The sequence below is a fragment of the Phocoena sinus genome, chromosome 18, assembly GCF_008692025.1.
Source record: "Phocoena sinus isolate mPhoSin1 chromosome 18, mPhoSin1.pri, whole genome shotgun sequence".
NCBI lineage: Eukaryota > Metazoa > Chordata > Mammalia > Artiodactyla > Phocoenidae > Phocoena > Phocoena sinus.
Window position 1 is genome coordinate 8920209 of NC_045780.1, and position 15286 is coordinate 8935494.

The 15286-nt window shown below is 38.1% G+C and overlaps 1 protein-coding gene and 1 long non-coding RNA gene across 5 annotated transcripts in view; one reads left to right on the forward strand and one right to left on the reverse strand.

Annotated features, from left to right (window-relative positions):
- The window catches only part of N4BP2L2 (NEDD4 binding protein 2 like 2), a 66762-nt gene extending 58876 nt beyond the window's left edge, over window positions 1-7886 (reverse strand). For 2 of the 4 annotated variants that reach the window (XM_032611195.1, XM_032611194.1), the window contains exons 1-2: window positions 7723-7886; window positions 4820-6075 (exon numbers count right to left, since the gene is read on the reverse strand). In XM_032611195.1, the coding sequence (XP_032467086.1) occupies window positions 4820-6075 (1256 nt within the window). In that variant the 5' untranslated portion in view covers window positions 7723-7886. The remainder of the gene's footprint in view (window positions 1-4819; window positions 6076-7722) is intronic. The other 2 variants (XM_032611196.1, XM_032611197.1) reach the window with 2 other exon arrangements.
- A 156-nt stretch (window positions 7887-8042) lies between these two features.
- Window positions 8043-9618, forward strand: LOC116742914. Its single transcript, XR_004346633.1, has 3 exons — window positions 8043-8126; window positions 8378-8469; window positions 9529-9618. It is a non-coding gene; the product is annotated as an uncharacterized LOC116742914 (long non-coding RNA).
- Window positions 9619-15286: the final 5668 nt, after the last annotated feature.

The following is a 15286-nucleotide window of genomic DNA, read 5'->3' on the forward strand; positions in this document are numbered from 1 at the left end:
ATCTCTCCTTTCCTCAGGTTATAATAAAATTATATATATTTTATAATAAAAATAAAAACACATATATAAAAGTTTAAAAATTTAATATATATTTTCACTCATAGAATTATAGTTAAAATTACTTCAAACAAACCAAATTAAAGTAAATCATTTAAATTATTTGTTTGCTTGTTTGGGAGGCTGGAGTTGGATTTCTTTTTTAAGCAGCCACAATTTTCCCAAAATATACCATCTAACACATTTGGCATCTTATTTGCTTATAAGAGATAACCCAGAATATAAAAATGCCATAATATTAGTATTCCAAACCAAAGCTCAATCACCTGAAAAGATCTTGATTATCATCAACCATATGATACCTAGTTACACTCAACAATACCAGAAACCTGATACCATCTTTCCTAAATACCTTATGTTTCTTTTCTTTTTTCTCCTGTTCTATTACTTTTTTAGGTGATCTGTCAGATGTTAATAATAACATACTATAAGAGCACAGGAGCTTCTGTATCCAAGAAATGTTTAACCTCTTCCAAATAAAAAAAAAAAGTGGGGAGGGAAGGGACAGTAAATCAATTTACATCATTAAACCAAGACAACATCAAACATGAGTAAATCTCAATGAAGAATATCTTAAATATATAAATCATAATTAAAGCAAGTAATTTTAGCTTGGAGAATTTTTTTCCTCCCAGACTGCTCACACATCTTTTCAAAATTCCCTGAATTATCTCCAAAATACCTGTATCAATCTAGATATATCTGATGTCATACCACCCATTTGAACCAAAAATAAATTATTTAAGAATATTAGTATTTTCAAAATTCTTATAGTCAGATTCTATCAGAACCCTCACAAGTTAAGACAGGTACTAAAATGGATTCTCAGAACATCAAAATTTACAACTTTGAAAAATCAAGTATCTAATAAAAAATTCAGATGTGGTCCCACTGGCCACTTGATTTGTATTTTTTCAAAATCGCTGTCTTTTTTGAGGACCTAGTATGTGCCAAGCATCTTATATATATATATACATCTATGACTGCATCGAATTCTCACAACAACCTTGCCAATATGGTATTAAATCCAGAAAAGAAAATAATTTCAGAAATCAGGCCACCAGAATCACATAAATAGTGGTGGGAGAGCCAAAACCAATGGCTTACAAGATCCCCGCCTCCTGGAATTCACGCCCTTATATAATCCCCTCTCCTTGCGTGTGGGTTTGAGTCAGCAACTAGCTTCCAACTAACAGGATACGGAATTTCATTTCCAAGATTAGATTATGGGGAGGCAGGAAGTGGCTCACTTTCCCTCTTCACATTGTGAATGGGGAAAGGTCCAAGTAGCAAAGAACTGAAGGGACTCTCCAGCCTACAGACAGCAAGGAACTGGGGCCCTCAATCCAACAGCTCACAAGGAACTGAGTCTTGTCAACAAGACTTGTGAGAGGGCTTCCCTGGTGGCGCAGTGATTGAGAATCTGCCTGCCAATGCAGGGGACACGGGTTCGAGCCCTGGTCTGAGAAGGTCCCACATGCTGCGGAGCAACTAGGCCCGTGAGCCACAATTACTAAGCCTGCGCGTCTGGAGCCTGTGCTCCGCAACAAGAGAGGCTGCCAGGCCGCGATAGTCAGAGGCCCGCGCACGGCGATGAAGAGTGGCCCCCGCTTGCCACAACTAGAGAAAGCCCTCGCACAGAAATGAAGACCCAACACAGTCAAAAATAAATAAATTATTAAACTCCTACCCCCAACATCTAAAAAAAAAAAAAAGACTTGTGAGAGATATTCCATGCAGATCCTCCCCAAGACAAGCTTTCAGTCCAAAACACAGCCCTAGCCAACATCTTGATCATAGCATCGTTAGAGACCTTGAACCAGAGGCACCCAGATTCCTGTCCTTCAGAAACTGTGAGACAATAAATGTCTGTTGCTTTAACAACTCAGCTTTAGGGTAATTTGTTACACAGCCATAGAAAACTAATGCACTCTGTGCTTATAACTTTCACTTAAGTAAGAACAAGTGAATCGTATTCTTTAAACCTCATTTTGAGAACCCTATTCCCCCAAATGGTCTACTACAGTTAATTTTCATATTTTATTTTTTTAATTTCTAAGAACCATATATATTTTTGTAATATATCATGTACATTTAAAAATAGAAGTGATTGGCTTCCCTGGTGGTGCAGTGGTTAAGAATCTGCCTGCCAATGCAGGAAACACGGGTTCAAGCCCTGGTCTGGGAATATCCCACATGCCACTGAGCAGCTAAGCCTGTGCACAACAACTACTGAGCCTGTGCTCTAGAGCCCGCAAGCCAGAACTACTGAGCCTGCGTGCCACAACTACTGAAGCCCGCGTGCCTAGAGCCCATGCTCTGCAACCAGAGAAGCCACGACAATGAGAAGCCCGCACACCACTACGAAGAGTAGCCCCCACTCGCCGCCAACTAGAGAAAAGCCCACGTGCAAAAAAGCCCCAAAGCAGCCAAAAATAAATAAAGGGGAAAAAAAGAAGTGATTTTCCCAAATAATTCTGAGTAAAACTGACACTTCATGAACCCTTTACCTCCTGACGTACTGAGTGGCCTTGCATACCACCCTGGTCCAGCTATCAATAAATAAAAAAATAATGCTGTCTTGTGTAGCTTATGCTACATGCAAAGAGTGGTAAAGGCAAATCCTACATGAGTTCAGAAGGAGGATAACTGAGGGGTGAGATGAGAAACCAAAACATCAAAAGTGGAGGCATTTAAGAGAACCTCTGAATAAGTAGAATCCTGAGAACAATGAACAGACAAGTATTACGTCTCCTGCAATGGACGGCAGGGTACTAGTCCAAGCGCAGAAGGATATGAAGATAGGTAAGGACTAAATTAAGGAAGAAAGGGACTTAAATACTATCCCAAAAGAATTTGAAATTTATCTAACCCCCTATAACTCATTATCACATAGCAATACTAAACAACGTTATCTTTTAACGCCCCAAATCAGTTCAACTCTGATTCTCCCAATCTTTATTCCTTTTTTCAAAGCTCATTTGGAAAGCTAAATCCTACATGAAACCATTCCTCACTAGAGAATATGTGGTTTTATAACCATTCCCAAACAACCATTTCTACTTCATTCAAAAAAAGTACTGACCTAAAGAGAGACTCCTGCTTCTTTAACCAAGCTACTCAAAGTCAGGAGTCAGATATACGGCTACACATGTGATAGATATTAAACTGAAGGATTAGATAAGAAACACACTACCATTTACATCCCCAGTTTGATCTCTTAGCAGTTTTTGTAACTTCTCCCAAGTCCTTTAACCTGAACTCATTCTTTTTATTAGCCTGTACTCCTTCTAAAAAATGAAAAGACTATAATTCATCTCACAACACTGTTACATATGGAAGTACTAAGTTGTAAATGATAACAGAAATGGTAGTTGCGACTGTAACTTCCATTCTTATTAAACCTAATTCCTCAAATAAAGATACATATTATATATAATCACCTCTGTCATTTCGCACTACAATTATGTCTCCTTGAAATTTTACTGAATTACCACCACACTTTATTCACTTTTAGTTTCAACATACTCCAATATGTTGTTCCAAACCTAATCATTCTTTCTTACATTTATTCTGTACCAGAAGCCCTCGCTAGGAGATCTCTTCATCCAATTTCCAAATTTCAACTTTTCTTTTCTCTGATATTATATTCTAAATCTAGAAGAATGCCCATGCTTGTAAGAAATTTCACTCTTAATTTCTATTCTTTCTAAAGAAGCACTGAAATTTTATTTTCTCTACAAAATCTTCACTGCAAAGGAATCAAAATACACAGACTTAAATTCAAATTCATTTACAAAATCACAGCTTACAATCTAGCTTGAAATGTCTGCAACATAATTTAATCTTTCTCTGATTTCCTGCTTCTGAAGAAGTTTTGTTCAGGTGATTCAGAGTGTCTTACAAATAAATATAAAACATTTACAAAATGGTTCCTTGGACTTTGTTTTCTTTTTCCTTTGACTTTTTTATCCTCACCCAAAGACATCAAATAAATTTCCTTTTTCTCCTTATCTAGCATAAATCTTGAATCATCCTACATAAACTACAAAGAATTTGTATTGTTTTTCTTTGTGCTATTTTTCACAACTGCACAAATGTACTGGAATGCATCAATATTCTGTTTTTAAAATGTAAACAAAAACAGGAATTTTAAACATTTCGGCACATGATAAAACAGCATCAGTTCTAATTCCATTAATTCAGATATTGCTCATTTCAAACTCCTTAAAGAAATCAAAAAAAGGTTCTCTTTGTCAATAATGGTATGAACACAGCACAGTTCTTAAAACACACTCAAAATTCCCTTCCTTGGGTTATCTCATTTGCTTCTCACAATAATTCCAGAAAAATAAGTATTACTCATTATATTAACAGCGAAACTTGTCCAAGGTCACAAAGTGAAATAACTGAGTCAAAGCCCAAGTCTTCAACCCATGAATTCAACTCCTCCTGAATAGCTGACTAAAAAGGGAAGGCCAGCACAGTTCTCAAATAGCATTTGCTTTCATCACCGTCCTTTTACATGGTGAATCTATATTTAAAGCCCTTAGCAGAATCTTAACATAAATATATATGCCGATTCTCCTTTCCTCTATCAGAAAACATCTTTTAAAATATTTACCATCAGATGCCATTTTCAAGTATAACAAATTAAAGATTTTTTACTAGAAACATAAAAGCATTTGCCACTGATTACAACTATCATTTATGATTTTTAAGTAATAAATTACCAAGTATTCACTTGGTATCCTTTACTTACCGAGACAATGTTGTTTTCCCAGAACCAGGCAAACCTCTTAAAAGAATAAGTAACTTCTGCAATTTATTTAACTTTTCCTCTTGAAAATGCTGGTTCATAAACCTGTCAGTTCGATTATGCTTGTCCACAGAAGGAGCCTTCCAGCATCCTTCACTGGTTTCACAGAAACCATTATTCGCATATTCATCTTGCACAGTGTAGCCATTTCTAGAGGGATGGTCACTACTGGTAATGTCACTACAGTCAGTATATCCATTGTTCTGATCAAAAGTCAAACAATTCCAGTTAACATGACAACTATTTACATAATATCCATTTTGCATCTGAAAGCCATCTTGGGCATGGAAAATATTTGGTGATGGATTTGGTGAAACGTTGAATCTTTGAATATTTAAGTGATAGTTAAAACTGGAAAGATGAGGGTCTTGTGGTACTATAAAAGAATGCACTGATTGCCACTCAGGCCTGAAGGAAGCAAATGAACTGTCACAAAAGGTAGGTATTACTTGTCGATTATAAGGATATTTACCTGGCTCATTCCCCACGCACTGCTGATAACCCCAATATGACTGAAGGGCACTGGTAAGATCTCTTTTCTTTTCTTCTTCAGGTTTTAACAGATTATTATGGCCCTGATAATACGGAATGAATTGTTCCTCAGAGGGTTCACGTTCCTTACAACTGCTTTCTGAATCACCTTTTTCATTTTCAAGCTCTTCAATTTCTTTGTAAAACTGGAATAATTCATTGTCAATCTCTGATTTTTTATAATTAAATTTCTGTTTCTCTTTTCGTTCTCCTTTCCCATCTATACCACTGATAGTGTCTGCTCGATTCCTCCTTTCATTACATTTCTTTTTCTCAGGGGGTTTGTAAATGGGTCCTATAAATGCTTTACTTGTGCTATATATCTCATCATCTGTGGATACCAATGGAGGACATGTATCCTGTAAAACTTGTGAATCAACAGAATTAATAACATCTCGTCTATTACCAAGCATCTCATCATGCACAGGTTTCAGCAAACTTCTAGTTTTGGTTTTGTCCTGCTGAGGATAACTACGTCCTCTGACATCAGTGATGGTCACAGGGACCCAATCATTTCCAGTTTTCTTTTGCTTTCTGTGAAAATTAGCATTACCATGATGGGGGAAAACATATGCCTCTTCAGTAGACTTCAATTTCTTATAGCGTGGTTCATTTATTAGTTCTTCCCCATGTCCCATGGATTTAGCTTCAATTTCACCATAAGGCATCTGAGGAACAAATAAATCACAGAATTAACAGCTAATATTAAAAAAAATCTAAACAAAAGTTTCCTCAGAAACAACAGGAAATAAACTTAATTTGATATAAGCATTTAATAACATTTTCCCAAAATGCAAAAATTATAAAATTGTAACTTTATAGCCACTTACTATTGGTATGACATTATGATTTAAAGGAGGGGTCTCATTGAAAGTAAACAAACATCCTTTTTTAAAAAAAGATGTATCTCATCTTTAAATCTAAATGATGTATTTCTGAATTTAGAGGATGTAAGCAAGAATTTAAGCAAGCTCGGAAAGCTGAATCAGTAATATATATTTTGATGATATAGACATACAGCTGTGTATTTAAAAGGGAAAGTAAAGACTTCCCTGGTGGCGCAGTGGTTAAGAATCCACCTGCCAATGCAGGGGACACGGGTTCGAACCCTGGTCCGGGAAGATCCCACATGCCGCGGAGCAACGAAGCCCCTGCGCCATAAGCCCCTGCGCCACAACTACTGAAGCCCGTGCGCCTAGAGCCCGTGCTCCACAAGAGAAGCCACCGCAATGAGAAGCCCGCGCACCGCAACGAACAGTAGCCCCCACTCGCCACAACTAGAGAAAGCCCTAGCGCAGCAACAAAGACCCAACGCAGCCAAACATAAATAATTTATAATAAAAAATAAATTCAAAAAATAAAAGGGAGAGTAAGTCTGCCAACCAAAGTGACACATATCCAAACTGGTTGTGATAAATTGCATCATAAACGTCTTCCTGTTTAAAATCACTAGGTCCTTAGCAAACCTCAGACAACCACATCTCATTAGCAATCAAATGTCAAATTAACTTAAATGTCAGTCTTTATGGGCCCTACTCTTACGAGTAGTGTAAAAGTGGTTTCCAAGTGGGTGTATTACGTTAATTTTAAAGAAAAAAATTACTTCAGTTGTACTGCGAATGACGGAAATATGTCATATTATGTTTAAAAACTAAATCTGGCAACTCCCCAAACCAAAGCCCTAATCTTTTCCAGATGGTTTGTCTATCTCGACGATAAATTCTGCTTCCCTTGAAATTTATGGGGGGACCCTCAAGAGTACAATTCAAAAGCCTGTTAGTCAATACTTCATTCCGCCCGCTCTCTGGTCTCCCCTTCTCGAACACGAGAGCAAAAGGAAAGGGCAAAGCGACGAACCAGAATGACACAGGTAGGCCCTAGAGAGGCTGAAAGAAGATACACCTGTAGAGAACGCCGTCCTCCCGGAAACAGCCCCTTCCCAGGCCGCCTCTCACCTTCTCATTTCCTCATTAGAAACGGCAGAAAAGTCCCAAGGAAGAGAAAGGAGGTTGCATTAAGAGAGAGAGGCCTATACACGACCTGAACCCTAAGGCCTCCTGATCTCCAAAGAGGGTAGCCCGGGCAAAAGCGCGTCACCCAATTTCTCTATCTCAACGGAGACACGTTCAGGTTCTGTCTAGGAATTCCAAAGAGCTCCGAGGCCGAAAGGTTTACTCCCGGCTTCTACGTTTACGGCTAAACGAAAAGGTTCAGGCAAGCGCAGGGGAGAACCCAAGTCGCTAATGGAAGAAGGAAGAAACCGGAAAACGTCAACACCACAACCCCACCTCGCCGAAAATGGGATGTCTACTCACCTTATAACACAGTTCTGCATTGACCTTTACCTCTCAATAAAGAAGGTGAAAGAAGCACGGAGACACAGCCCAAAGCAGAGACCGGGAGGGACTAAAAGCCCGAGCCTCAGGAGCGGAGCTACAAGCCTGCCCTCCGTACGCAAGATGGCGGCCACCTCACGGTTGCCCCGGCAGGAATTACGGATTCTCGCCAGGCATTGTGGGAATTGAAGTCCGGCGTTCACACCCGGCCTGGTAACTTCAGCCTCTCCCAGAATCCATTGCTTGACACAAGCGCTAAGGACCACGAACGTAGACCGGAACTAGTTCTTAGGTTGGCGCCGGGAGGTTGTTTAGAAATAGCAACTTCGGCTAAGAACGGTGGCGACCTGCTCTTTAGGGCCACCCCTGAAGGAAGAGAGACTGTGAGTGCCTGGCTCCGCAAATAGAGACATAAGCTGCTCTCAGTGCATGTTTTAAAGTCTTTTTAAAGGGCAGTTAACATTTGGTCTCGTCAACTAGGGTTGCCGACGTTTCTATGAAATGCCAGTCAGTAATTGCAGGCTCAGGTTTTTCTATCGAAGAAGAGAATCGCTGCAGCAGAGCTTTGATAACAGAGAAGAGTACTTATGAGAAAAATCACTTCCTGACACAGCTGTCTTTTGTTTTGTTTAAGGAAGTAAAGACCGTTTACTGAGCTTTCCCATTAAAAGGTCGATTTGTGAAAAGCGCTTCTATAGAACAGCGATTGGTAAAAATAAGTGCTTTGTAAGTGTTTGTTAAATGACAAATAACTATAAACCGAACAACTGGCAATCCTCAGTTGAGGGTCCCTTCCCTCTTCCCACCACCTTCCCACTCTCTAGACCCGCTCCTTCACATGCGTTCTTTCCTGTCCCTGAAAGGGAAACTGCTAATCTCTTCATACGTATTTAAATAAACCCGTTGCGATAGCGTTTTAATTTATAAATATAATAGTTAAAACCACAGTCTGGAATATTTACATTTGATTACTTAACAGCCTTACGACCAAGAGGGCTCACCAAAAGCAATCCATCCCCTTACAGTGAAAGACTCGTCCTCAAATACAATTTCTCTCATCGACCTTTATTTGATCTTTCCTTGTGATTAGATTCAAATTATGCATCATCGGTGGAAACAACCACATAAGTGAAATTGTGTCCTTCCTCGGGATATTACATCCGGAGGCACAGGATGTCTGTCTGTCCATTATAAGGTGATATTGATTTTTATCACCGGATCAAGGTGTTGTCCAGTTTCTCTGCTGTTTGTTTTCCCCCTTGCAACTCATAAGCAATCTGTGAAAAGATACTTTGAGGCCAAGCTGTTTTGTTCCCAATCAAACTCTAAGGTTTTGCCTCCATTGATGATCCTTACTGCAATTGATCTTTGCAATGATAGTTACAAAATGTTGATTTTTTTCCCCCTAGCTCCTTCAAGCCCTCCGCATTTATTAGTCCTGATGCTACTATAAAGTAAAGCCCTCCTTACTTATTTACTATCAGTATGAATTTATGAATTCTTTTTTGTTCAAGGCGTTATAATCCATTGCTGTTCTTATTTATTTGTTTGTTTATTAATAGACTATTTTTAGGACAGTTTTAGGTTCAGAGAAAAATTGAGTAGATAGTACAGAGTTCCCATGTATCCCCCTCACCCCACATACAGTTTCCCCTATTATTAACCTCTTACAGTATTATGGTACATTGTTACAATTAATGAACCAATATTGATGCAGTAATATTATGTACAGTCCATAGTTTTTCAGATTTCCTTACTTTTTACCTAATGTCCTTTCTGTTCCAGGATTCCATCCAGGATACAATATTATATGGAGTTGTCATTTCTCCTTAGGCTCCTCTTGGCTGTGATAGTTCCTCAGACTCTACTTGGTTTTGATGACTTTGGCAATTTTGAGGAAAACTGGTCAGGTACCATGTGGGATGCTCTTCTGTTGGAATTTATATATGCTTTTCTCATGATTAGACTGGGGTTATGGGGTTTTGAGGGGAAGACCGTAGAGGTAAAATGTCATTTTCATCACATTGTAACAAGTGTACATACTACCAACATAATTTATGATTGTTTATGTTGCACTTGATCATTAAAGTCGTGTTTATCAGGTTTTTCCACGGTAAAGTTACTCTTCCCCCCCCCCCGCCCCCCTTCCATTCTGTACTCCTTGGAAGGAAGTTGCTGTGCCCAGCACACATTTCTGTAGTGCTCTCCCTTCATTAGGGTATTTACATAATTTGTTTGGAATTCTTCTGCATGGGAGATTTGCCTCTTCTCTCCCACCCTTATTTATTTTGATGCTCAAATTATCTGAGATTTGGCTAGCTTCAGGTTGGCTCCTTTTGACCTACACATTGAACACTTCCTTATCTTGTGGCACAACAAGATTTTCCAAGCTTGTCCTGTACATTCATTACTCCTACCCTAGAATCAACAATTTCTCCAAAAGTCTTGGTATCTTTTGTTTTTTTTTCTTGGAGAATGGTATTTAGAAGCTAAGACCTTGGCACTAAGAGTGCTTATTGATAGTGCAGTATTATTGCTTTCAGGTCATCTCAGTAGACAGAGGTGAGGGAGAGGGGAATAGATTTTTTTTTTCATTTAAGAAATCATGAATGTTGATACTTACAATTCCAATCGAATTCCACAGTGTTCTTTGTTGCCTTCCCCATTTCATATTTGTGTCTGCCTTCTTCAACAGTGAGAACCTTGTTTCCTCACAGCACATTTACTTATTTGCCTAATCCTGCATAAAATAGTTTCAGAATTGCTACATTCACATAATTACCCATAAAACAGTTTCAGAATTTATACATTGACATAATTACATAAGCAAGTCTACTAAAAAGGTAGTTTTTCTTCCCCAGACTGAGAGTTGAAAATCGAAGTACTAGGTGCAAAAATGACTTGGATTTCTTCTCTCACCCTACCCTATATCCCTCTTCAGTGGTTTTAAGTTAGTCATTTGAAATACACTTGAGTTCATTTGTTTCTATTTCCAGTTTTAGTTTATTTTTCCTTCCATTATTGATAATTCCATTTTACTTTTGGAATATGTAGAATAATATGCTTGCCAAAGTATAAACCATACAAAAAGATATATTCAGAGGAATATCACTCTCCTCCCTCTCTTTTTTTTAAATTGATTAATTTTTTATTTATTTATGTTTGGCTGCAGTAGGTCTTCGTTGCAGCGCAGACTTTCTCTAGTTGTGGCACAGGCTTTCTCTAATTGCGGCGAGCGGGTGCTGCTGTTTGTTGCAGAGCACAGACTCTAGGCGGGCGGGCTCAGTAGTCGTGGCACGCAGGCTCTAGAGCGCAGGCCCAGTAGCTGTGGCCCACAGGCTTAGTTGCTCCGCGGCATGTGGGATCTTCCCAGACCAGGGATCAAACCCATGTTCCCTGCATTAGAAGGTGGATTCTCAAACACTGCACCACCAGGGAAGTCTCTCTTCCCTATCTCTTGAACACTTTTTCCTGCCACCTTTTTTTATGTATACAATTTTATTGTTTCTGATGTATCCTTTCTATGTCTCTTTTTGCAAAAATAAGTAGATATATATGTTTTCTTACTCCTCTTTTCTTCCTCCAAAGTGAACATACCACATATGCTGTTTTGCATTTTGGTTTTTTCAGTTAACAATATCTTCTGGAGATCACTTTGCATCAACTTATTGAGATCCTCTTCATTCTTTTTTTACAGCTGAATAGTACTCCATGGTGTGGATGTACCACAGTTTATTCACTTAAAATCTGATGCTTGGATGTTTAGGTAGCAACCAATATTATGCAATCATAAATAATGCTACAATAAATAACCTTCTGTTTTTATATTTTAGGAAGTTTATCTTTAAAGATAGGATTGCTAGGTCAAAGAGTAAATCCATATGTACTACATATTGTCAAATTGTCTTCCACAGAGGTTGTATCATTTTGCGTTCCCACCAGCAATATATGATAGCGTCAGTTTACCTGAACTGTTGCCAATGTAATGAATGAGAAATGGTATGTCAGTGTAGTTTTAATGTATACTTCTCTTAATTTGAGTGGGGACAATTTTTGTATCTTTTTTGTGAATTGTCTGTCATTGGCCCTTGTTCTATTGGAATTTTTAAATCTTTTTTTTTACTCAGTTAAAAATGTCTTTATATATTAGGGATATTAGCCCTATATGTGGCATATTTCTTGCAATATTTTCTCCTGATTTATGTCTTTTTTTTTTTACTGTGCTTGGGGGTTTTTTTCCATGTAAAAGTTTTTTATTTTTATGGGGGTAAAACTCATCATTCCTTTATTGCACATGGCTTTAAGTCATAGCCACAAAACATAACACAGGGTAAAGAGGAATTCATTCAAACTTTCTGCTAGATCTCTGATCAATTTGGAGTTTATACATATATATGGTATAAGAAATTAATTTCCATTTTTTTCTCCAACATGATTTATTAAACAGTCCATCTTTGCTCCAGTGGATTGCAATATCACTTTTATAGTATATTAAATGTACACATGAGCCTAAGTTTTCTATTTTATTCTATTGGTCTTTCTGTCTATTCACATACCAGTACTATACTATTTAAATTGTATCTTGCTATGCTTATCCACCCCCTCTCGAATAGCTCTTTTTAGTAATATCCTAGATATTCTTAAGTGTCTGTTTTTTCATGTAAACTTTAGTATCAACTTACCTAGCTCTAAAAAAACTTTTGGGTATTTTTAAAACTGGGATTGCACTATATTCATAAATTAACTTAAAGGAGAACTGATATATAGGTAATGTTGACACATCATAACTGAGAAAGGATATCTTTCAATTTGTTCAAATCAAGTTTTGTGTCAGGAATATTTTATAGTTTCCTTCACATAGGTTTTGAACATTTATTGTTAAATTTATTTCTAAGTACTTTTATCTTTTTTATTACAATTATCAATGAGATTTTTCTCTTTCATGAGCTCTTCTAACTGGTTATTATTTGTATAAGTTAAGGCTGTTGTTTTTCATATAAATTTAGTATCCTGCTATCTTACTGAATTATTTTGTTATTTTAGTTTTAGCATTGATTGTCTGGAATTTAACAAGTGTACTATCATGTCATTTGCAAAGAGAGGTCATTTTTTTCTTTTTCTTTTTCAACTCTTATACCTTTAATTGCCTAAATGCACTGACTAGTACTTCCAGCACAATATAGTTATGCAGATAGTGATAATCCTTGTCTTGTTCCTGACTTTAGTGGAAATGTCTTAGTGTTTCTCCATTAAATAAGATTCCGGCTTTAGGAGATATATATATATATATATATATACATACACACACACATATGTCCTAATATATATATATCTTAGATTAATATATATTCTCATATGTATTTTCTAATATATATATAGTCTAATATATGTCCATATATTCATATTAGATAAATATATATATATTCATATTAGATGTTAGTATATATACACACATAGGCATACACTGGAGATATTATGGATATGGTTCTAGACCACTGCAGTAAAGTGAATATCACAATAAAGCAAGTCACACAAATTTTTTAGTTTCCCACTGCATATAAAAGTTCTGTTTAGGGCTTCCCTGGTGGCGCAGTGGTTAAGAATCCACCTGCCAATGCAGGGGACACGGGTTTAAGCCCTGGTCCAGGAAGATCCCACATGCTGTGGAGCAACTAAGCCTGTGCACCACAACTACTGAAGCCCATGTGCCTAGAGCCCACACTCCGCAACAAAGAGAAGCCCCTGCAATAAGAAGCCCCTGCACCGCAGCGAAGAGTAGCCCATGCTCGCCACAACTACAGAATGCCTGCACACACAACGAAGACCCAACACAGACAAAAATTAATTAATTAATTAATTAAAAGAAAAAAAGAATCTGCCTGCCAATGCAGGGGACACGGGTTCGAGCCCTGGTCTGGGAAGATCCCATGTGCCATGGAGCAACTAAGCCTGTGCGCCACAACTACTGAGTCTGTGCTCTAAAGCCCCTGAGCCACAGCTACTGAGCCTGTGTGCCACAACTACTGAAGCCCAAATGCATAGAATCCATGCTCCAAAACAAGAGGAGCCACCACAATGAGAAGCCCGCACACTGCAACGAAGAGTATACCCCACTCGCCGCAACTAGAGAAAGCCTGTGCGTGGCAATGAAGACCCAATACAGCCAAAAATAAATAAATAAAGATAAATAAATTTATTTTTAAAAAGTTATGTTTATACTATAATGCCATCTATTGTGCACAACAGCATATGTTTAAAAACTAATGTACATACCTTATTTTAAAAAATGCTTTAGGGCTTCCCTGGTGGCGCAGTGGTTGAGAGTCTGCCTGCCGATGCAGGGGACACGGGTTCGTGCCCCGGTCTGGGAAGATCCCACATGCCGCGGAGCGGCTGGGCCCATGAGCCATGGCCGCTGAGCCTGCGCGTCCGGAGCCTGTCCTCCGCAACGGGAGAGGCCACAACAGTGAGAGGCCCGCGTAACGCATAAAAAAAAAAAAAAAAAAATGCTTTATTGCTAAAAAATGCTAACCATCATGTGAGCCTTTAGTGAGTAGTAATCTTTTTACCAGTGGAGTGGGTTCTTGTCTCACTGTTGATGGCTGCTGACTGATCAGGTTTATAGTTGCTGAAGGTTGGAGCTGCTGTGGCAATTTCTTAAAGTAAGACAACAATGAAGTTTGCCACAGGGATTGGCCCTTCCTTTCACAAACAATTTTTCTGTAATCATTTGATAGCATTTTACCCATAGTAGAACTTTTTACAAAATTGGAGTCAATCTTCACAAACCCTACCACAGCTTTATCAATTAAATTTATGTAATATTCTAAATCTCTTGTTGTCATTTCAACAATCTTCACATCTTCACCAGGAGTAGATTCCATCTCAAGAAGTCACTTTCTTTGCTCATCCATAAGAAGCAAGTCCTCATCATTTCAAGTTTTATCAAGATTGTAGCAATTCAGTCACATCTTCAGGCTCCATTTCTAGTTTTAGTTCCCTTGCTATTTCCACCACATCTGCAGTTACTTCCTCCACTGAAGTCTTGAAATCATCCATGAGGGGATGGAATCATCTTCCTCCAAACACCTGTTAATGTTATTATTTTGACCTCTTCCAGTGAATTGTGAATGTTATGATACATAGAATGATGGATCTTTTCCAGAAGGTTTTCCATTTACTTTACTCGGATCCATCAGAGTAATCACTGTCTACAGCAGCTGTAGCCTTACAAAATGAATTTTTTAAATAATAAGACTTGAAAGTCAAAATCACTCCTTCATTCACGGGATGCAGAAATGGATGTTGTGTTAGCAGGCAAAAACAATCTCGTGTACATCTCCATCAGAGCACTTGGGTGACCAGGTGCATTGTCAGTGAGCAGTAATATTTTCAATATTTTTTTCTGAGCAGCAAGTCTCAGCAGTAGGCTTAAAATATTGATTAAACCATGTTGTCAGCAGATGTGTTGTCATTCAGGCTTTTTTTTGGTTCCATTTATAGAGCATAGGTAGAGTCGATTTAGCATAATTCTTAAGGGGTA